Below are 24100 nucleotides of genomic sequence, written 5' to 3'. Positions count from 1 at the left end.
GAACTTAAGCCGGTCATCAATCAAGGTGCCTAGGTACTTGTAAGATGATACAATTTCAACATCTTGATCGTTGATGACACTGTGCTTTGGAACAGGGGGAAGGCGTCTGAAATCTATGGACATGTCCTTGGTTTTACTGATGTTCAGATGCAAAAAAGCATCTTCACACCATGACACAAATTCATTGATAACAGGGCCATGCTCATTCTCATGGGAATTCAGGAGACTGACAATTACAGAGTCATCTGCAAATTTTAGAATGTGCCTGTTGTCATACTGGCTGCGGCAGTCATTGTTGTACAGTATGTACAACAGGGGGGAGAGAACACACCCCTGAGGTGAGCCTGTGGATGATGTTAGGCCACTGGACAGCACTTTATTTACCCTCACTCTCTGAACTCTGCTGAGGAAATCAAGTAGCCAACCAATCAGGCTTGGGTCAAGGCTAAAGTTGTTCAGTAGTTTCTCAATCAGTAGGTGGGGTTGGATGGTGTTAAATGCCGAGGAGAAATCTACAAAGAGCAACCTTGCATGATTCCCACTTTCCTCCAGGTGTTTATAGAGAAGACTTAGTAGAGTGATGGTAGCATCCTGCACCCCCCTCTTGGCCCTATAGGCAAACTGGGAAGGATCCAAGAGAGGTTGCACCTTGATTAGGAGCTCAGCTTTAATCAGCTTCTCTAAGGATTTTGCAATAAGAGATTTTGGATGCACACAAGTTCATGGATCAAACCAAGCACCTCATAACATCTATATTGTGCTTTTATCTGATATATGCAATGATATATGTAGGCTACCTCATGTGCAAAAATGGGAAAATAACATGTATTTAAAAATATTACAAATGTTGCAAGCTTTTGACTTTATAGTCAAGCAGGTGATACATCTTAATAATTCAAGCATGTTTCTCATGTTATATATACAAATATTTTTGTAATTTTGAAATTATAGCTATTTCTGTAATTAGACTACATGCCCCATGACGTGTAGCGTTCATTTCAACGCTGCTTTATAACAATGGCGCCGAATTTGTAGTTCATTAAAACGGCTTTGTATTAAAACATAAACAAATTATTGTTAGGATGCAAAACACTGGCACAGACGACTTTTGCTGGGTATAATATGTAGAGAAATAGTTAAAGCAAGTTAGTACATGACTCATTGGCATTCAATGAAAAGAAGTATAATTCCACAAAATATCGAAAAACGTGTACAGTAGGCTACTTCTGACCCTTGTTGCTAGGCAACGCCCCGTAGGCCTACCTGCTTGGCTGAAAAATAAGGAGGCTCATTATCCTAATCTTTGCTGTTCAAAGCAACATATAAATATATAAAACGATATAACACTTAAATTGAACAGGGAATAAATTAAGATGTTGATCAGACTGTAATAAGGACAAGCAATAGGCTAATAAACAAATGCCCATTCAATCAATGATATAATAACAAGTTGCTTACTGTTTAATGGACTAAGTGCATGTTGAACAAATGTGCCTTTAGACCCCTTTTAAAACACTGTAAACTATCACAGGAACAAAGAGCACTGTGCAACTTATTGCACCCAGATGGAACCACTGAGGAAGAGTCTTGAATTTAGCGTTCATGAGTGGTCGACAGAACAAATGGTAATCAGAAGACAGCAGTGGGCGGTTGGGGAAGTACATCTTGATCATTGAATTAAAATAACAAGGAGCAGATCCAGTCAGTGTCCTATAGGCCAAAGTGAGAGATTTCAATGTAATGCTGGCTACTACAGGGGGAGTGTAGGAGAATAGGCCTAGGAGTGGATATGCATGCCCGATATCCATACCCCATCTTCCTCCTTGCTGGAACAGTTGGCTCATATATGTATTTTCACTGACACATTATCTATGTATCTATCTAATTTTAATTATGATAGCCATAGTACATGTGAGATTACAACAATAATAATGAAAGTAGTAATACAAACTGAAATGACTAAATTAATGAATTCCTTTATTGTTATTGCATTGGGAAAGAAGCTATTTCTAAATCTGCTAGTGCTACCCTTACCAAAAAATCCTATAGGATTCTGATAGGACTAATCCTAAAGGATTTCTATCATATTTTGGAACAAACAAATCCTACAGGAATCCTATTGGATTTTTTAAAAGCACAGAACTTGATATATCCTATTGGATTTTTATTCCTATAGGATTTCTATTCCTATAGGACTTATTCCAATAGGATTTATTCCTATTGGATTTTTATTCCTATAGGATTTCTATTCCTATAGGACTTATTCCTATTGGATTTTTACTTCTAGTTCCCTAATGGATTTATGCACATGGTCTCCATAGACATTATGCAAAAGAAACGAAGCACAGTACAAATGAAATGGATGGTCATAAGTAAATAACATTTATTATATCAATACATTTTTTAAAAAATCAGATGTGAGTGTGTGTGAGTGAGCATGTGTGTGTGTGTGTGTGTGTACGCGTTCACTTGGAGCGCCTTCTGGCCAACTTTGCTTCATCAGCGCATTTCTGTGAAATGGCTTGCTTGACCAGGGCAGGGTCCACCCCAAATTTGTTGGTGATATAGTCTGAAAAACATATAGGAGAGAAGAGCAACACATGAACAGATTAATACACTGTAAATCTTTAGAAGATACAGTGATACACTGGCTGGAGCAGACACAAGGCAAACATGGATACTATAGCTTGTTTCCCCTTGTGATTTGTCGTTTAGCCCAGTTATTTCTTTGAAATTGAGCTCTTCAATTAAGCAATCTTACATGAGATGCCGTTCTTGAATGTCATTATTGGCATGGACGGATTATGAACTTTCGGGCCCCTGGGCCCAGATGTATTAAGAGCCCCCCACTAATTCTCGCATATGTGTGTGTTTTTTTTTTTTTTATTTGTTTGATGTGATTTCCTGTATTCTGGTGCATTTTGGGGATGGCCAATACTTTAATTCAATCAGATTCATAGTCTACATCCCGATGTGTTGATATTGATGATCAATTATTCCATGCAATGGCTTGGGCTTCAGGGCCCCCTGACCCCTTGGGCCCCTGGGCCTGGGCCCGGTAGGCCTGTGCAGTAATCCATCCCTGATTATTGGTACGCAAAGTACAGCCACAGGAACAAGGAACTTGCACAGAGTTCCGTAGTGCTGTACTTTAAGTACCAATAATGACATTCAAGAACGCCATTGAGTGTAAGATTGCGATTCAATAACACAAACGATATGAAATCTGACATGTTGTTGCTAATATAATGCTGCTGGCAGCTGGTTCATGCAGGTCACAGTTTCTGGTGTGAACACCACACACACGCACTGTGAATACACATTAACTGCTATGCACTGATAGCAGTCTAAAATAGGCCTTATAAGGAGTGAAATGGTTAGTGTGAGCACTGCATTGTACTGGAAACTATGGGAACACAAACAAGATACTCACTTAGTATGTCCGACGTCTTTGCAGAATTGAGCTGGGGCTTGGGCTGTCTTCCCAGAAAGGCATTAGACAGCTTCCCCGTATAAGAATGTGTGGCCAGGACCTGCCTCCCAAACACTGCCATCAATAAGTCCTTGGTGGCCTTTCTAGGGTCACTCCACTTGATGTGGGCATACTGGGTGGCCGTGATCTTCACTGTAGGGCCTATGTGAATCTAAAAATTACCAAAATACAGAAAGAGAATAATGTCAGTAAGCACTATGTGTAAATGATCAAGCTGCAAAAAGCATGATGCTTTTTCTTTTCTTTGAATGGCTTCTGGGAACATAAGTGACTTTCACCTGGACTGGTGAGGGTGAGGGTGGTGATGTTGATGATGTTGTTCTTGAGGGTGGTGATGTTGATGATGTTGTTCTTGAGGGTGGTGATGTTGATGATGTTGTTCTTGAGGGTGGTGATGGGGATGATGATGATGGTAATAAGGGTGATCTTGATAATGTGGATGACGCTGGCTGAGTAATTTGATCTGTATAAAAAACAAACAAACAAAACAAACAGTAACAATTCAGGAGCTATGTAATACTTTTGGGCTAAAAAATCCTGACTTCGAGACAGGAACAGAATAGAAACAACAGCATTGACATTATGTTTATCTATGTTCAGAATACAGAAACACATACCTCTCACAGTACGCTCCAGGTTGATTATTTTCTCCCGCATCTCTAAAAGCAGACATCGCATCTCATTAAGCTGGTTAGCTATGCTGCTATCGGCTGCTGGGTTCTGGGGAGAGAGAGAGAATTTTCAGAAATCCCAGAGGTTGCAAATCTCCATCAGTGCACAGAAGCATATAAAAGGCTGGAATTTACTTGTTGTAGACAATGCATTTGTGTACGCAGCATGGCTGCCATGGGTATTCTGTGGTTGTTTTGAGTTTCGGTTGCGCATGTCGTCGCAAGCAAGCATGACATGTCCGCAAGATGCGATACTGACGAGAAAGTGGGGGGTGATTGCATGAAAAAAACAGTGACGGCAAGATGCAATATTGACAACAACCCTAGGAATTTTCCAAATCTGCCCCAAGTGGAGACCTCCACTATTGTGCGATTTGACTGTGTAATGCTGCAACAAGTCTTTACACAGAACACCGCGGGTCGCAGGAGGGTGCAAACGCTTACGCTTGGTCTAACAGCAAGTAAATTCCAACCTTTACTTACAGAGGTATTCTTATATATAAACTGTACTGATAAATGAGGTTATTAACGTACCACATCTCTGGAGTATCCCGGCTCACTCTCCTATGGAGCAAGGGAGAGAGATAAGTCCAAACCAAACCAAATGTGACATTATCAACACTCTGAGCTGAGCACAGACAATAGCAAATGTTAACTCTTCACTTACTTCATATTCATTTAAAAACTGCAGAGACAGAGCCTTTGTTAAATTCTTTTTCCCCTTTAGTTTTGGATTTGTGTCCTCCTACAGCATAAGAAAAGATTGAACATTTAAAAAAAAAAAAAGACTTAACATTGCCCTCAGAAGTTAGATCAGAAGATCCATCAATTAAGGTCATATTTATGAGGCTATTGGCCTCATAACTTACCTCATCTTCCTCACTGCTGGCAGGTGAAAACTGAGCTGGGGGGCGTTTCTCTCTGAGACCACGGCCACGTTCTTCTGTGCCAGTAGCTGCATTTCTGCACCCCCTCTCCAGTGCTTCCAAGGCCTTCATTAATTTAGTTCTGCTCCCTAATGGAAAAAACTAAAACTTTTCATTCACCAACAAAATAAATTTGCTTTCATAATCCACCATTTCAATGGAGAACTAATTCATGTACAGTTAATTTCACTTTCATAAACAAGAAAAAAACACTGGCATATCGATGAAATTCACACACCTTTCTGGATAATCTTAGCGGGGCTGGTCTCATCCCGATACTGTACGTCACATATGTAGCCCACTTCACATAAGCCGTTAACAACTTTATTTTGTGGTAGTACATCCCATGTAGGGGGGTCCTCGATCCACTGAATTAACATGTACATTTTCTGCAAATGGAAGGGGTAGAAGAGGGATAAAGAGCCGTTGTATGATACTTACAAATGAAACAGTTTCACTTGGTACGCGTGCATTCCACAACTGCAACATTGTTGCTGTCGGTAGTTATCTAACGTTACACTTATAGATATGGCTTCATAGTAGGCCAATTGTTACTGTTGCAAATAACTACAAGAAACAAACACATCACGCAGGTAGATATGACAGTATTAGGCTTAAACTACTTACAATGTTTAGATTGTTAACCAACAGTGATGCTGATGGTATTTTTTTTTACGATAGCTGTACAACTGTTTACATAGGGACAGTAACTGGTAACTAGCTAGCGATGGCTAACTGTGCTAGCTAGTAATAACGTCGTCGTCGTCATCGACAACATAATAAAAAAAAATGAACAGAGAATCACTTTTAATAGCCTTTATAGGACTGTATTTCTGTCCCAATTTCACTATAAGGATACATTATCTAAAATAGATGACATTAACGTTACTCACTGTCAACTGTTATCCTGTCTCCCTTCTTGACGGATAAGCGGAATCCAACTGCTACTTTTTGACGTAGTCCAGCTCGATACCTGCGCTGTGTTCCACTCAGCCCTCACGCGGGTGAGCCCTTTTTTATGTAGCTCAGTGGATTCCATGAATGGTGTGCCAAGTGGCTATAGCTGAGCATAGACCTACTACTAAAATTGTTTTTAAAAGCAAGTAGTAGTTTGTATTATTACAAATATTAACATTGCAAACGTAAAGAAAGTTATACTTTGTAGCCTATAGAGGCCCTTAAATAAACAACCATTTTATAGATGACATTTAGGCCTACTCTTATGTTCTGTATGGAGTTATATGTTAGCCTATAGACTCACTGAGCAATGACAGTAACCAAGCTAAATATTGTACCATAAAAACAATCAACAATATTTCTTCTCCTGGTAGTTTTCCAATGGAGACAGAAATGAATATGCCTACACGAAAAAAAGGCAGATATAAAAGGTAATTATGAAAAGCTGGTGGCATTGTTGTTTACGTTTCCTCATTCCAAAATAAAAGTTACAGTTATCAAATGGTATCATGTGCCATTCATATATTTAGATTTTTAGACCCTGATTTGCTTGATGAGGTTCCAAGGACATCCAAATGGAGACATTGTAACCAGGAGTGTGTTGAGGGTTCAGAGCATGCAGATGAGGACAATGGAGAAATAGACAATTCGGAGGACAATGGAGAGAGAGACAATTCAGAGATACTTTTGGACATTCCTACTTTTGAAAATCATCAATTAGCAAGTGATTTGCCCAGATTTTCCAACACAGACAAGTCTATGGATTCCCCTTTATACCCAGGGTCGGATGTGACATTGGCACAATTTATTGTCTTAATCCTAGCCTTTTCCCTAAGACACAGTTTATCTGCAACAGCAATTGAAGATCATCTGAAATTATTAAGCATCCTTTTACCAGCAAATAACATATTGCCACATTCTCTGCATGTATTCAAACAGCTCCTTAAAGACCCATCTGACACCATCAAATTACATTTCTTTTGCCAAGGTTGTGGGGCACATTTATCAACACAGAACACAAATTGCTTGACCTGTGGTGAGGAAACAAATAATGGCAATCTCAAAGAGGGTAACTTTTTTATAAGTCTTTCACTAGCCAATCAGATTCGTGACATCATACAGAGAGAAGGTCTTAGTGACTGTACAAATGCTATACTGGGCAAAACTGATTACAAACCAGGAGATGTGTCCTTATTGTGGAACTGTGACGGTGTTCCACTTTTTAACTCCTCATCCAATTCTCTCTGGCCCATTCGGTGTATTATCAATGAACTGCCCCCTGAGGTGCGTTATAAGAATGTTTTGCTGGCAGGAGTCTGGTTTGGACAGGGCAAACCTGATATGGCCACCTTTTTGCACCAGTTTGTCCAGGACATAAAAGACACCAATGCAAACGGCATTAAATGGGTCCATCCTGAAACTGGCATCTCTCAAATTTCCAAGGTTTTCCCTATTACTTGTTCCTGCGATGCAGTGGCAAAATGTGCAGTTCAAGGTATCCATCAGTTTAATGGCTCATATGGATGTGGGTACTGTCTGAATGAGGGAATGGTTGTGGCCAAAGGGAGGGGTTATACAAGGGTATATCCTGATGTTGAGGCTGACATGAGAAGTCACAAGCATATTGTTGAATGTGGGGCGAAGGCAGTTAATGAAGGTGTGAACCATGTCCTGGGGGTCAAGTCTGTGTCACCTTTAATCTTATTGCATACTTCTACCGGCTTTGATATGATCAAAAGCTTCACAGTCGATTACATGCACTGTGTGCTACTTGGAGTCACAAAACAGTTTTTAGATCTTTGGTTTAACAGCAAATATCATAGTGAACCATGGTACATCGGTACAACAAAAAACAGGATTGATCAAAGACTGTTGCCCATTACACCACCCTCTGATGTGCCCAGAGTGCCACGCACTGTGCATGTAGCACACAAATGGAAAGCCGCTGAATGCAGGAGTTGGTTGCTTTTTTACAGCCTACCAGTTCTACATATGATTTTGCCAAACAAATATCTAAAACACTGGTCAATGTTAGTTAACACAATATTTCTCCTTCTGAAAGACAAAGTCACAGAAATAGATTTGGCCAGTGCTTCAAGTTATATTAAAAAATTTGTTCACCAGATCCCAGAAACTTATGGAATGTGCCATATGTCCTACAATGTCCATCAATTAACTCATCTTATTTGTTCTGTGGAGTTACATGGACCACTATGGTCATCTTCAGCATTTGTGTTTGAAGGACATAATCAAAAGCTAACTAGGTTATGCCATGGAACACAGTCGATACCAAATCAAATAGCGTATCGCTTCAACCTACTTCAGTCTTTGCCAAGTTTACTTGAGCAGTCAAACAGTTCAGACGACATCACCCATATAGTACATAAGACAGTCAATGATTGGATAGATGGCTATCCTTTGAGGTCCAAAGCAGTAAGGTTGCAGGATATAGTTTTGTTGGGTTGTCCACAACACAAAAAAATAGGTGAAGTAGAACACTCTTTGTTAGTTCCAATATGGGGACCCCAAGATGTCGACCTAATTGGTGATTACTACCATCGCGCAGTTTTGAGGGGGAAAATATTTACAACAGAGGAATATGGAAAAGGGCATAAACATAATAGCTGTACTGTCGAGTTGAGAAATGGAGACCTTGGAGTGATAACTTCAATCATTAACATACATAAAAACATACCTGTCTTTCTCATACAGCTTTTTAGATCAGAAACAGCCCATTTTGTATCAGAAAGAGTGAACCATCTTAAATTAGTCTGCCCAACCCAAGTGAGAGTAGCTGTAAAGTACAGTGACATAATCCGTAAGGTGGTATTCATGAAAATTGAGAAAAAGGTATATGTATCACTTCAACCGAATGGTACAGAGATAGATTAAGATAGATTATTGTTTTACACATAATATAATATGACCTATGTATGTATGTATGTATGTATGTATGTATGTCTAAGTAAATGTAGGCTGTACGTGTATAAGTCTTTATAGATATGTTTGGATATGTGTGATTGTTTGTTAAAGGTATCACTTCAACTAAATTGTATGATCTAACTGCATTTGATGCAGTGCCATATCTCTTTCCTCACAACTGTAAAATACAAAAAACTGTAATGTAAAATACAATAATTGAAACTTTTTAAAAATAGAATACATTTGACATACCATGTGTAAGTCTTTATGTCTTTATGTCTGTGTTCTAGCTCAGTGTTTCTCAAACTTTTTCAGACCAAGGAGCCCTTTAAATCCAATAAATAAAGTCCAATAAATAAATAAATAAATAAATAAATCAGGGACCACCTGTTCCTGCTCCCCCTCCCCGAGCCACATGCTGCTACCCTCAGACCCCCACCTCTATAAAGTTTAAGGATATTCTAATTTTTTTACTGTAGTCCTATATAAATGACTTACCTGCCTGTTTGTATTCAGAGAACAATTAATCTCAATTCAACCACTGTCTTAGGTCTAATCACGTGCAGCATTTAATCATTATAACCAAAGGCATCAGGTTTTAACATGATATTCTTTGAAATAGTCTACTGTTTTAATAATAAATAAACTAGAAAAGCACTCAGAGCGTGCAGACTTAGCTCTGCCCAAGGGTCACTGATGCAATAAATTCCAGGTGTTCAGATCACCACAAAAATCTGTTTGGCCTGGGTTGGCCGTCTGAAAATTAAAATCCTTTCTGAACTTTCCAAGATATTATTAATTTAGGAAAATGGGCATATGACATAAAACGTAGAACAGAACTAGCAGTGTAGAATAGAGAAAAAAAGAAAGAAAGAAAAATAAATAAATAAAGAGGACCCCTTTTGCATAAGTTTTTTTTTAATTGCATTGAATTAGCTTTAGGACAACCTGAAGTTTACAGGACTTAACAGGGTAAAAATCCTATAAGAAATGTTGATCTTATTTAAAAATCCTATTGGAATTTTACAATCCTATTGGACAAGTTTGTAATCCTATAGGACTGTAACAATGAACATACAAATCCTATTGGAATATCAAGAAATCCTAAAGGATTCTTACAATCCTGTAGAATCCTATTGGAAAAAATGAAAATCCTAAAGGATTTTTTGATAAGGGTATCTGCTTATTTTTAGACTCTGTAACATAGGTGGCTAACTGTTTCCAATTGTCCTGTTCTGTTCATGGTACACCAAAACTGTCACACTTGGATATTGAATCAATTACGATGAAAAACACGTAGCTTATCAACAAAGAAAAGTGAGATTGCTTTATGATGATAGATGCTTTACTTTTCCAAAAGATGTTGACACATTAAAGGAAATGACATGTAGTATTCATTGTGATCCTTCTTTACGATCTGCCGCTGCTGCTGGTGGTGTTTGTGGTGCTGGTGGTGTTTGTGCTGCTGTTGGTGTTGCTGCTGGTGCTGGTGATGGGGGTGATGGTGGTGCCTCAACAGACTGCTGCAGCTCAACAGATTAAAGGAAAAGCACATTATTGTTAGATATGTGTGTACAAATCTGTTTTAGTCTGTAAAACACACTGGTATGCAAAAGGTTTTAGACAGGTTCATGCATTTGTATATATACCTGGAGATTGTAATACGCATTGTATGAGCGTACCACCTGCCTCAGCTTTTCAGCAGTGAAAGCTTTACGCCCTTCACCTTTTCCATAAAAAATGGCAAAAAATGCATCATTACTGGTTTTATCATATACTCTTATGAAAAGTCAAATCATGTTGCAACAGCTGTGTGCATGCAGTTGAAACAGTAATAGTTGGTCAATATTAACATACCGTCACTGACTGAGGCAAAGGGCAATTCCTCAGGCCACCAAGGCGGCCTGTGTTGTGGCAGATATTCAGACAGAGACAAACCCTGACTCAGTGCTGAGATAGAAGGGTGTTAAAGTGTAATCAGATTCAGTAGTCTGCATCATTTTGATCTTTAAATAAGGAAATTGAAAACATACAATGCCAGTCATACCATGTTCTTTTATCAGACAGCCAATTGCCATCCGGCAATGTGTGCCACTGATATCAGGGTCAACGTATGGCCTCTCACCCCCCAAAGCATCTGTAAGACAGTACGCTCAGTGTCATTAAAAACAAATGTTAAGGTTCCTTTTCTGAACTTCAAGAAAGGATTGACACAGAAACAAACCTTAACACCACTTTCATTTATACATACCACTTGACACACCCCTATTAGTGTACATGTTTAGCAGCTCAGCCTTCCTGTCATTGGTCCAAAAGGCCTCAAAATACTTTGGCCCTAAATGAACCGTAACCGGAAAAAAAACCCTTAAAATCCATTATCAATTCGGTTTGTGTTGCCATGTCAATATCATTTTTATCAAAACTCAGGGCCAGATTGTGACCATACTAAAATAATTGTTCTTCCATTGAATGTCATCTTCGATAGATCTCATCATTGAAATGTTGTTGAATAAAAACATATTACATATACCTGTGAAATTAACGGTGGGTGACTCACTGCTGAAGTCAACCCATACGGCAAAAGCCAGGGGTGCTCCAGCCTCACCACCGCACCAATTCTTCATCTGAAAACAATATTAAAAATATTATACTTTCCCTCTCTTTTAAAAGCATCCTCCCTCCCTTTCTTTCTTCACTGCACCCAATATTAGCATGAATTGAGACATGTCCCACTGTATTCTGAAAGCCTGACCTACTTTCCTGCAGACTTTTGCATATCATACGATCAGTGTTCATAACTCTATACATGGCACTATTTTGTATATTGGCGAACGAGGTACACATATGATAAGTTTTGAGCTCCAACTCAAAGGCAAAGCAGTTTCAGCCATGCAAACCATATATTTTCTGAAAGCTGGTCAGTTGTAGGTGTGATTTAACATACATTAGGACATGTCATGTGGTTACTATGGTCATATTGTGGTTGTTGCTAGGGTAAATTGAATGGTTGCTATGGTGTTGCTAAGGTAGATATGGTGGTTGCTATGCAAAATAACATGGTTGCTATGGTGGTTGTTAGGGTAAGCATGTTGGTTGCTATGGTGGTTGCTAGCTTGACATTATACAAGTGGTTGCTAGGGTAATTAAGATGGTTGCTAGGGTGTTGCTAGGGTAATTAAGGTGGTTGCTTGGGTGTTGCTAGGGTACATATGGTGGCAAAATAACAAAGCAGTGGAATTGTTTAGCCATTTTTACATTTTTAGCCAAAAAACTCACTTATGTTGGTCTGATCAGTATGAAATCAGAATATGTTGAACAACGGGACATTACAAACAAGCCAGGCTCAGTTTGGAGTCGGTGGATTATTCCCGGAAGGAGATAAATGGTTCGAAACATACAAGGTTTCCCTCTTCTGCCGCGGTAACGCTAGGTGCTAGAGGGATGGGACCAAGACGCACGGCACCGCCTTGAGGCCCCTGACAACTGTTCCAAAGGTGGGATATCTGAGACACCCACAAAAAAAACAGTGAAGGAAAAACTTTAAAAAAGTTGACCACTCCCCCTTCAGAGGTGGAGTTTTGGGTGGTAGCATGGAGCTACGAGGCTGAAATTCAAGTCAGACCTTCTGCACATGACCCACATAGAGCGTGCAAAGTTTCATCGCTCTAGCTGTAACGCAAAGCATTGTGCCTACTTTTTTGGCAATTTAAAGCAACACCAAAGAACTTTTCCTCTGTCGCACGCACTATTTGTTTATCCAGCACCAGCTTTGCAAATAACAATGTCCACAGACAAGGTAGAATATGTTGCATGATTTTATGAAAGTACGATGTATTGCGACATCAGATGCAAGTCAAATTTGTAGTTTCTCATGTCTCATTCCATCGAACTACATATCCGCTACCCGATCCGGCAAACTTACATAGTGCGGTTATAGCCGATAGAGGGCCTCGAAGCGGATGCAGAAAGTGCCGTTCACCCTGTTACGAGTTGATGAACCACTGAAACGATTTTGGAAACACTATTTTAAGGTACAAAAAACTCTTTGGTGTTGCTTTAACATTTAGCCATTTTTCAATTTTTAGCCAAAAAGCACACTTATGTTGATCCGATCAGTATGAAATCAGAATATGTTGAACAACGGGACATCACAAACAAGCCAGGCTCAGTTTGGAGTCGGTGGATTATTCCCGGAAGGAGATAAACGGTTCGAAACATACAAGGTTTCCCTCTGCTGGCGCGGTAAAGCTAGGTGCTAGAGGGATGGGACCAAAACGCACGGCACCACCTTGAGGCCCCTGACAAATGTTCCAAAGGTGGGATCTCTGAGACACCCACAAAAAAAACTGTGAAGGAAAAACATAAAAAAAGTTGACCACTCCCATTTCAGAGGTGGAGTTTTGATATGTCAAAGTCAGTAGGAAGGTAGGACATGTCTTAATTAATTGACATCTAGAGGCTATAGGCTTTCAGAAAATATATGGTTTAGGTGGTCAATTCAGCTGTCCCTTAACAGTGTAGGCCTAAATATATCAGCTGTACAATGCGTTTCTCGATCTACAATATGGGCCTATGTACGCCTTATGATGCACCAAAGTCAGTAGGAAGGTGGGACATGTCTTAATGTATATTAATTGACATCTAGAGGCTATAGGCTTTCAGAAAATATATGGTTTAGGTGGTCAATTCAGCTGTCCCTTAACAGTGTAGGCCTAAATGTATCAGTTCAATCTACTTTCTACAATCTGTAGAAACAATCTAAATCTACAATATGGGCCTATATTTAGCACAGCGACAACCATATCTAGCAAAATCACAGTAAAAGTAATGTAAAAGTGATGTAAAATACCTGCCAATTGTCCTCTGTATCCACCGCTGCAGTAGACCATGATGTGAGGATGCACTCCATAACACAGCTGTTAATGGAAGCAAGGACTGAGGTGTCAAGGCCAGCATGCTTCAGCCTCTTCAGGAAGTTGACAAATGAGTAGCCAAACAAGGACAAACAAGGCCTTGCTTACATACTGGCTGTCTTGTAGTTTGACACCACTCTCCTTTCTGTGAGTGTTCTGTTGGAGTAATTTAATGAAATGCAACCCATACATCAGGATATCAGGAGCAAGGATCTGTGAAAACATAAGTAGAGGGGAGAAAAAAAAGACATAAAGATATGTCGAGAAAACATTGCAGCACCATCCCTAAACAACACATCAGGACACCTTTCTTTCCTTTTTCATTTGATCACTACTGCAATTCATACACCTTGTACCCTTGTATACAGGTGAGACAAGGGTAAAACTGATGTGGGTATTTATTCTATTATAGAATAGGCTACTAAAATATAACTCCACAACTTCAAGTGTCAACACTGTAGTTTTGAAGGAGTATTTGTAGTTCTTATGCAGGAAAATCAGTATAGGCTACTTTGGACATTAAAAGCTGCATGCACTACGTAGTACACTCAGAAATGCATTATTTTGGAGATAGAAATGTTGCATTGTTTTTCAGAAAAACCGTAGTAGCATAACAGAATTTTTTGTCACATGAATTACCCAGACCCAAAGAAACAAATAGCTTATTACGTGAAACTGACCTGCTTATAATTTAATGTCAAACACCATCTCAATCACCATCGCACTCATTTCGATAATTTAACCAAATAACCATAACAATTATTTATTTGGCTAATTATCACGCATTTGTCCACGTCTTTTACCATTATAAGACATTCACTAAGAAATTGCACTAATTTCGCGTGATTCTAGTTGTTTTACAGCATGAAGGGTTTTTGGTCATGATAAGTATACCTATATTTTGTTCGAAACAACAAAAAACAACACCATTATTATTATTATTTACTAAATTAACGTAGTTTAACTTACCTTACCCCACATAGCCAGCCAGCCAGTAGGAGTTAAGTCTTATAGAGACGAATGACCCATTAGACCAGCCTCAGACGAGTCCAGGACGTGACGTCAATTCCAGAAATAAGTACATAATTTACTTTACTCTTTATGGAGAATACAGTGGGAAAAAACGTGTTTTCTTTTACAGTTCATGGAAAAAATAGTCACATTAGGTAGAATCTTTTTATTATTATTCGTAATTCACATGTATTTATTAAATAATCGATCGCGACTGACTGTCCACGTGATCTGCCAGTCAGCTGGGAGGAGCTCGTGACTCACGCATAGGGACTCACGGCAGATATTGCGCGAAATGTTGGTTTATTTAAATGTTGGTATCGTTTAGATGTCCTTCCTATTCATTAACATGAACATGATGACTGACTAAATAAATGACTACGATGTTTAATAAACCATTGTAGGCATACAAGTTATCATTATATCACATCAATTAGTTTTCTGTAGGCTAGGCTAGTGTGACATGCTTTACACTAGGCTACAGCAAAAATAGGCTCAACAATAGGCTATCAACACGTTTGCAGTATCACTGTTGCAGAAATCACATACAAGAACGCATCCTCTTGATTGTTTGTACATTTTTGCATATTCCAACATAAGGAAGCAGCATGAGGAAACTTGTCGTTTTTCTGCCTTATTTTCTAACTACTTTTACGAGTCTGCAGTATCACCGAGTAGCTGTTACAAGAGGGTCTGGCGTCCCTTTGTTATGACGCAACTTCCTGCGACGGTCATTCGTCGGAAAATGACTTAACTCCCTCTCTACGAGTCTGCAGTATCACCGAGTAGCTGTTAAGAGGGTCTGGCGTCCCTTTGTTATGACGCAACTTCCTGCGACGGTCATTCGTCGGAAAATGACTTAACTCCCTCTCCAGCCAGCTCTCGCTCTACGATGCGTTTCCGCTTTCTTGTGGTGGCGTGTGTCACATGACAGCAACCAGCCTATCACACTGGGGCTGTTTCCTTTTTCGAGCTTCGCCCTGGGATCGTCGCACACAGTGACGCGATGCACAAAATTGCGCCAAAATATCAATAGCAATGAAAAAGTACAGTCTTAATATTTTATATCCTTGCTCAAATTTGTAAAATAATGAGCATAAATCTCCGAATGAAAGAAACTTGGGTATATGTAGCCATTACATTTAAACACATCACTTCCCAGAATGCATCTCTTTGCCAAAGAACTTTATTTCCACCTTAAGCAATATAAACATTTCTGCAGTAGTGTATTACATTTATAACAACTTCATAATCAGTATTGAGACGAAAGAACTAGTGCTATCAGTAAGCTATTCTTTTTAAGTTGACATTCTCTGGGGATACGCTTCTGACATGGGCTTTGTTTACCTAGCAACGGTTACTATGCCTCGCTGAAATGAGAAGTGAGAACGTTTTTATTAAATATCCCACTTAAATGAGGGCATAATTTAAGCCAACGCCAAATATGCAGTCCTGAAACGACTGTAATTATTCAATATCCATGTATCCCAAAGTTATAAAAGTCAGTTGACCGAAATCTGTACTCAGTTGTTGAAACGGGGGATCCGTGTGTGGGCCACGGAATATATTGTCATTAACTTGCATTGGAACGAAATCCGTGTGTGTTTCACGGAAATGTCAACTTCCGTTGAGCGAAATCTGCACTCAGTTGTTGAAACAGGGATGGAATGCAACGCCTGACAGGCTAACATTACATAAAAATCGAACTGAATGTATCAAAAGTGTGTTTCCCAATAAGATAACAACATCCGTTGAGCGACATCTGCACTCAGTTGTTAAACGGGGATCCGTGAAATAGCCACGGAATATATTGTCATTAACTTGCATTGGAACGAAATCCGTGTGTGTTTCACGGAAATGTAACTTCCGTTGAGCGAAATCTGCACCAGAGAATGTCTAATAAGGGGAGAACTGCCACTCTCGGAAAACTTCCGGTTTCTGAACTGGTTGCAGTTCCTTCTGTGGTTCCACATGAGGGCGCTCGTCCACGAGTGCAGAATGCATGGAGGTCTATGGAGCTGTACCCCTCAAAATCCACTTTTCTCGGGATATAATTTTTTTTCAAGTAATTTGAATATTGTATTCGAAAGGGGAGGCAAAGAAAATACACTTGGTGGAGTATTATATTTTTTAAAGTCACTTAATTGTTGTAAAAAGCCTTTCAAACGTGTCAATGACGTCACTCATTAGCACAATGCTAGCGTGTTATGGGCAACAACGACCCAAACTGTAAGAAATCAAAAGGACATAAGTACTCGTTCATTCAACTTTTGACCTATAACCCATGTTGAAGTTATACAAACTACAATCAAATCTGAGATTTGTCAACGACAATCAGGTGAAAGAGACAAATTTAGCCGTCTAGCTCCATTGACTCCCATTTATTTTGCACTCATGGCGATCGCCCCCAGTGGAAATCTGGTGGAACTGCAACCAAAATTCGGTACAATGGGACTTAATACGGAGTGGCAAGGCTCTCCGTAGACGGGCTCTGTCTGCACTCAGTTGTTGAAACAGGGATGGAATGCAACGCCTGACAGGCTAACATTACACAGACACTAAAAAAGGCAATAAAAATCGAACTGAATGTATCAAAAGTGTGTTTCCCAATAAGATAACAACGTCCGTTGAGCGAAATCTGCACTCAGTTGTTTAAACGGGGATCCGTGAAATAGCCACGGGATATGAGTGTCATTAACTTGCATTGAATCGAAATCCGTGTGAGTTTCACGGAAATTTCAGTGATTCCGTGGGCCCACCACGGATTTTGAGTTAAGCGTCCGTGGCTATTTCACGGATTCCTGTGAGACCAGGTTGGCAGGGTCACATTCCCACTCTCACCAGCTACTGACACTACATACACCTGACCACTAGAGGGCTCTACAGCAAACATGGAGCTGGGCTCCACCAGAGAGTAACTCAGTGTCTCCCCCACATCAGGGTCTGTGGCCTGGGGTGTATAATAAATAAACTAACACATAAATAAGTAAATAATTAATAATTTATCAATTAATAATTATTTATTTTATAAATGAATAATAATACGTTTTCAGTGTGAGTAATGATAACTCCAGATAGTGCATGTATGTTTAGGTGTTGTATGACCTCGACGTTCACAACAGGATATCCAGGTGGCATCTCATTGGAGATTACACGTGAGTACACTACAACATCAATCACTGGAGGCTCATTCACATCTGCCACACTAACCGCCACCTGTAGGGATGAGGAGAAAGAGAGAAGGACAAAGGCAGGGACAGAGGAGTGGACAGAGAAACAACATGAACAGGTCAAGGAGAAGGAGGAGACCAGGAGACAGCATTGGGTGTTTCTAACAATAAAACTTGCTCATTTAGTTGGCGCTAATATGGTTTTAGAAACACATGGGTCAATGACGTGACATGCAGATTTCTGTGTGTGAGTCCATTACTTTGGTTTAAAATAATTTTCAATAATTTATTGATATCAAGCATCTGTATAATTTGAACATATTTTCTGTTTATCATAAAAATTATATATATTTTATGTTTCATCATCTCAAATCCTCAAAATGTCAAGTGGCACAACCGTCAGAGCAAATTAACACTATGTGAAAAGTATTAAATATAGAATTTACAAGGTAAGGAAATTAGAAATAGCTTACTAGTTTAATAGCTCTTACGTTGTTTGGAAAATTAAAGTTGTCTGGAAATTTGCATATCTAGCGCTGTCCAATTGTGATCTGATTGCTCATTGTTTTCATATCGAAACCTGTCGTATAAATGTGCTGTGGTCTCAGACTGTTACCATGGTATCTGTTGTCTTCATGCTGTCATTCTTTAGTGAGGCCTAGAGGGATAAAAATTCAACAATTTAACACAGTGGCTGTGTTGCCTGGGATAATAACATACTCTAAAACCATGGGTTCCCAAAGTGGGGGTCGGGACCCCCCGGGGGGTCGCGGTACGCCGAGGGGTGGGTCACGAAATGATTTCCATAAATCAAATACATTTTGGAAAACTAAAAGAGCTGTCACTTGACCGCACTTTAAAGACAGATTTTAATTCCAAGACGCTTGCTGAGTTCTGGATTTCAGTCGAGAGGGAATATCCACAGCTATTGAAGGCCGCGATCAATGTACTGACGCCGTTTGGCTCCACATACCTGTGCGAAAAGACTTTCTCTGCACTGACATATTAAAAACAAATACAGATCGCGTCTAAATGTGGAGGATGATCTCCGTGTGGCCGTCTCCACAATTAAACCAAGAATGGACTTGCTGTGTTCTGCGTATAGCGCGCTTCCATCTCATTATATGAGATTTACGCTGAAAGATAGTTGCCAAAATGTAAATTTGCACAGCAACAATGTACATATGTTTACAACAGTTTGTGGATATTACCCTGACTGAGATATTCTTCTGTTAAAATGGAAATTAAAGTAATGTTTCAAAGTTAAGTTTGCACGACAGCAATAATGTGCACTCATGTTACATGGGTATTATTTTTTGACTAAGGTATTCTGCTTTTATCATATAGTAAATTTCTATATGTAAAATCATAACAGACTGCTCTGTTCTTTTTTGTTGTCGTTAAGCCCGTGTTTGGATAAGCCTAGTGCGTATGGCCGGTGCACACATTTTATTTTATTTTTTGAGTCACATCCAGGGATAGTGGGGGTCGCCAGTCTCTGGCACGGTTATTTTGGGGGTCGCGGGTTGAAAAGTTTGGGAACCCCTGCTCTAAACAATACCTTGTCAGTCATGGATATACACTGTCTGATATTAGTGGGCTACCAATTTTAGAAGGCAGCAAATATGGGATAAATGTTATGGTTATTAAATGATAATAAACTATAATTGCTCTCTTACCATTATGATTAAGTTTATTGTGGGGGCTTTCACTCTATCCAGTTCCTTTACAACAGTGACGACTCCAGTTTGTACCTCAATGGCAAAGTTTCCCTAAAACTCTTAAAGAGATACTGAGGGAAATGAGACATTTTCACCCAAGTTAGAAAAATCATGGTCTCGGCTGTTATGTTATCTGCACACTAAAATAACATATCATCACGTAATAATTAGACTAATGCCTGAAACTTGCAACAATTAGGCTGGGTTGCCATGGTTTTTAACAGTCTGGGGCCGGTTCCCCAAAACGTTCTTATCGCTAAGTAGTTCTTAACCTATTCCTTAACCTCTCTCTTAACGTTATGGCACGATTCCCGACACGTTCGTACGCTAAGTTTATCTTCTGTAAGTCACACTTTCGTAAGGTTGGTCTGGGGCCGGTTCCCCGATAACGCTCACTCTTAGCCCGCTAAGAAGACTCAAAAGATATATCTTTGCAAAGTTGTTTATGTTCCTAAGTGTGTTCCCCGAAGTGTCCCTTAGGAAGCTTCTTAACACGCTGCCTCTTACGTTCGACGTTACAAAGGCGCTGTCCCAAGTGAAGGTGCTGAATTAGTTGGCATCGATTGCTCAGGAATCGATTTTATACTTCACGTGAAGGTGCATGACGGCGTTAAGAAAGACAACAGGTTCTATGCAAATAAAACATTCCTCAAATTATTCCAGTAACATTTATTTGAACATAGTTTAAGTTATCAGTAAAATATAAACTATTAACTAAATTATCAAATTGGCAGTAATATGTTCACACGATATGTTGTGACGGGTAGACTAACCGGGTATCCCTCGCTAATCATCCACCCTCCTTATCCCGTTGTGCCACTTGTGCCGCTTCTTGATGGGTTTAACGACTTCTAAAAATTGTGTGATACACTTTTATATTAATGGTAAGGTACCTTACAATTAGAATTGATTGGCAAGCAGCTGCAATTACTTCTGTTTAATGCGGTATTGATTGCCATTGGTTAATGTTTTCAATAAAAAGCAACCTATCTACAATGAACAGAGAGAGAGTTAGATAGCCTACAATATGGTGGGGAAGCAACGTAAAAAAAGGGCACCAAGCTTCTCGTTAGAGGAACTTGACATTTTGCTGGACGAGGTGAGCTTGCACAAGGTGACACTGTTTTCCAGCTTTCGGAATAACTTGTGCAACAGCAACAAAAAAGAGCTATGGAGCGACATGGACTAAACGGCTCCGCGGCCGGCGCCGTTTTTGATTCAATACAAGGACACGTTGGATCGCTGCCATAGGCCTAGTTGGTCGCTTACTGGACACCACCATGCTTACCCATTTATAGATCTTAGCCATTTAGAAGCAAATTCTTTGCCAGCTTTTAATTATCAAAAGTGGTTGCCAATTTGAACGCTTTAATGACATTACGAAATAGGCTTACCACCATATTAGTTCTGATACCAAATAAAGTAGCCTAAACTTCATAAATAGGCCTGCATCCATTGCGAACATATTTTATTATTAGTCTTAAAATGTCCATAACATAAAATCATCGTTGAGCCACAACATCATCAACATACTGTACCATAGTTTGACTTGTACTGCGCTGCGCTGATTTCTAAAGACTGCTGCACAGTGGCGGCGACTAGCGCCTTGAGAACTCAAACAACGCTAAGAGAGAGCGTACGAATGGTTCAGACCAACCTTACGAAAGTGTGACTTACAGAAGATATACTTAGCGTACGGACGTGTCGGGAATCGTGCCATAACGTTAAGAGAGAGGTTAAGGAATAGGTTAAGAACTACTTAGCGATAAGAACGTTTTGGGGAACCGGCCCCTGGACCATTAGCTCTCTCTTAGCGTTGTTTGAGCTCTCAAGGCGCTAGTCGCCGCCACTGTACAGCAGTCTTTAGAAATCAGCGCAGCGCAGTAGGCTACAAGTCAAACTATGGTACAGTCAGTGGCGTAACTATAGTAGGTGCAGCAAGTGCAGTCGCACCAGGGCCCGTGACCTCCCGGGGCCCGTCGCTACCCCCGCCCTGCCTTCTTTTTTTTGAGAATGTTAGAGCACGGAGAGTGAAGCGTCACTTTGACGAACTATCGGAAGATGAGCGCTTAACCGATGCAGACTCTGGACATCATAATCAGTCAGCTCTCCCAAAGATTTGCAAGTATGCGGGAAACTTGTCATGTGTTTGAGTCTTTACGTCCTGACCCTTCAACTTGCAGGTGATGATGAACTGCTTGAAAAGGCAAGACGTTTGTCAGACCATTATAGCAGGGACATTTCACAGAAGTCATCTATTTTTCAACTTGCCAAAATGCTGGTGGTAGATTATGACAGTGTAACATCCACATTCGGGGAAGTGTGTACTGCTCTCATGTTGTTTCTGACATTGCCTGTAACTGTGGCAACAGCTGAGCGATCTTTTTCCAAACTCAAACTTATTAAGGAGCAGCATGGGGCAGGAGAGGCTCAGTGGGTTAGCTATCCTGTCCATTGAAAATACGAGAGCCAGCATTAAATATTGGGAACATCGTTGACGATTTTGCACAACGAAAGATGGCCTTCTTCTAATGGCCTAATTCGCGCATATTGGGGATTGTATGCATATTAATTATTTTATTTGGTTTCTGCACGGTTAAATAAGTTAGGCTACATTAAGTTTTGTTTCTGCGCAGTGCGAGGTTATAAGCAAGCAATCTACGCTTCAGCAGTGGGTTGAAGAGGCGCATTGAGCGCATTGAGTGTTCCCATAATTCCATGCGAGTTGATGTTAATGCAGTAGCCTAATATTAGATTACCCTGGCCTGCAGGCTGTTAATAAAATAATTTTTAATGTTTTCACATGTAATAGGTCCTATGTAGTCGTGTGTTTTTTATTTGAAATTGTCATCTGTAACTACTAAACTACTTCGGTGCCTCAGGCCCTTTGCATAAACAATTGAAGTCACCCTTAATGTGTATGGCATGTATCAGAGCTAATTGATCCTGGGCCGAAATATGCCAGTATGGGGCCCGCGTAGCGCTTTCGCACCTGGGCCCGCCATGGACTTGTTACGCCACTGGGTACAGTATGTTGATGATGTTGTGGCTCAACGATAATTTTATGTTATGGACATTTTAAGACTAATAATAAAATATGTTCGCAATGGATGCAGGCCTATTTATGAAGTTTAGGCTACTTTATTTGGTATCAGAACTAATATGGTGGTAAGCCTAGGCTATTTCTTAATGTCATTAAAGCGTTCAAATTGGCAACCACTTTTGATAATTAAAAGCTGGCAAAGAATTTGCCTCTAAATGGCTAAGATCTATAAATGGGTAAGCATGGTGGTGTCCAGTAAGCGACCAACTAGGCCTATGGCAGCGATCCAACGTGTCCTTGTATTGAATCAAAAACGGCGCCGGCCGCGGAGACGTTTAGTCCATGTCGCTCCATAGCTCTTTTTTGTTGCTGTTGCACAAGTTATTCCGAAAGCTGGAAAACAGTGTCACCTTGTGCAAGCTCACCTCGTCCAGCAAAATGTCAAGTTCCTCTGACGAGAAGCTTGGTGCCCTTTTTTTACGTTGCTTCCCCACCATATTGTAGGCTATCTAACTCTCTCTCTGTTCATTGTAGATAGGTTGCTTTTTATTGAAAACATTAACCAATGGCAATCAATACCGCATTAAACAGAAGTAACTGCAGCTGCTTGCCAATCAATTCTAATTGTAAGGTACCTTACCATTAATATAAAAGTGTATCACACAATTTTTAGAAGTCGTTAAACCCATCAAGAAGCGGCACAAGTGGCACAACGGGATAAGGAGGGTGGATGATTAGCGAGGGATACCCGGTTAGTCTACCCGTCACAACATATCGTGTGAACATATTACTGCCAATTTGATAATTTAGTTAATAGTTTATATTTTACTGATAACTTAAACTATGTTCAAATAAATGTTACTGGAATAATTTAACATAAATAGTACAGACTGAGAATGAATATCAGATTGAGATATTATACTTTTTAAACGTACCTCATTCTCAGGTATCATTGCATTGTAAAGGTCATGTTCAAAGAAAGGCCCTGGGGTTTCCAACACATTAATTACTACAGTAGTTTCTCCTTTTTTGTCATGAAAATACTAATGAACACATATTACATTAGTTTAGAGACCGATTAGGAACATGACACATAACAAATGTCCCATTAATGACTAATAACAAATTGTGGAAAAGTGCCACAGATGAAGTTCTAGTGGCACTGACTTGATATTTGTTGAGAGACCTGTGGGGTCAAGTACTACGGTAACGCCGGTTCAGCCTGCGCAGCCCTCTCTGTCCCGTCGGCTGCGTCGACCACGCCCACTCCAGT

At 39.9% G+C, this 24100-nt stretch overlaps 2 protein-coding genes across 5 annotated transcripts; both read right to left on the bottom strand.

The window, feature by feature from the left end:
• Nucleotides 1-2361: 2361 nt before the first annotated feature.
• LOC143137695 (uncharacterized) lies at nucleotides 2362-8601 on the bottom strand. The gene is made up of 9 exons (XM_076298025.1): nucleotides 5984-8601; nucleotides 5329-5479; nucleotides 5034-5179; nucleotides 4832-4909; nucleotides 4699-4728; nucleotides 4111-4213; nucleotides 3772-3956; nucleotides 3434-3644; nucleotides 2362-2569 (listed from the first exon to the last, which is right to left on the bottom strand). The coding sequence occupies exons 2-9, from the start codon at nucleotides 5474-5476 to the stop codon at nucleotides 2466-2468; spliced, it is 1005 nt and encodes a 334-aa protein (XP_076154140.1). The 5' UTR covers nucleotides 5477-5479; nucleotides 5984-8601; the 3' UTR covers nucleotides 2362-2465.
• Nucleotides 8602-10282: 1681 nt separating this feature from the next.
• Nucleotides 10283-15959, bottom strand: LOC143127519 (uncharacterized). Of its 4 annotated transcripts, none has more exons than XM_076289078.1 (9): nucleotides 14852-15957; nucleotides 13991-14095; nucleotides 13819-13885; nucleotides 11500-11593; nucleotides 11221-11304; nucleotides 11017-11106; nucleotides 10827-10919; nucleotides 10619-10695; nucleotides 10283-10498 (listed from the first exon to the last, which is right to left on the bottom strand). In XM_076289078.1, the coding sequence occupies exons 2-9, from the start codon at nucleotides 14068-14070 to the stop codon at nucleotides 10364-10366; spliced, it is 720 nt and encodes a 239-aa protein (XP_076145193.1). In that variant the 5' UTR covers nucleotides 14071-14095; nucleotides 14852-15957; the 3' UTR covers nucleotides 10283-10363. The 4 variants fall into 4 exon arrangements, with proteins under 4 accessions (XP_076145193.1, XP_076145202.1, XP_076145210.1 ...); XM_076289087.1 differs by having other exon boundaries at nucleotides 14857-15957; XM_076289095.1 differs by having other exon boundaries at nucleotides 10283-10492; nucleotides 14852-15947.
• Between the last annotated feature and the right edge of the window lie 8141 nt (nucleotides 15960-24100).

Source organism: Alosa pseudoharengus, unplaced genomic scaffold (assembly GCF_046254945.1).
Source record: "Alosa pseudoharengus isolate Yale_2024_CS ecotype anadromous, Long Island Sound unplaced genomic scaffold, YU_APseudo_1.1 YU_APseudo_1.1_scf_1, whole genome shotgun sequence".
Lineage (NCBI taxonomy): Eukaryota > Metazoa > Chordata > Actinopteri > Clupeiformes > Clupeidae > Alosa > Alosa pseudoharengus.
This window is presented reverse-complemented; position numbering and strand designations above follow the sequence as displayed.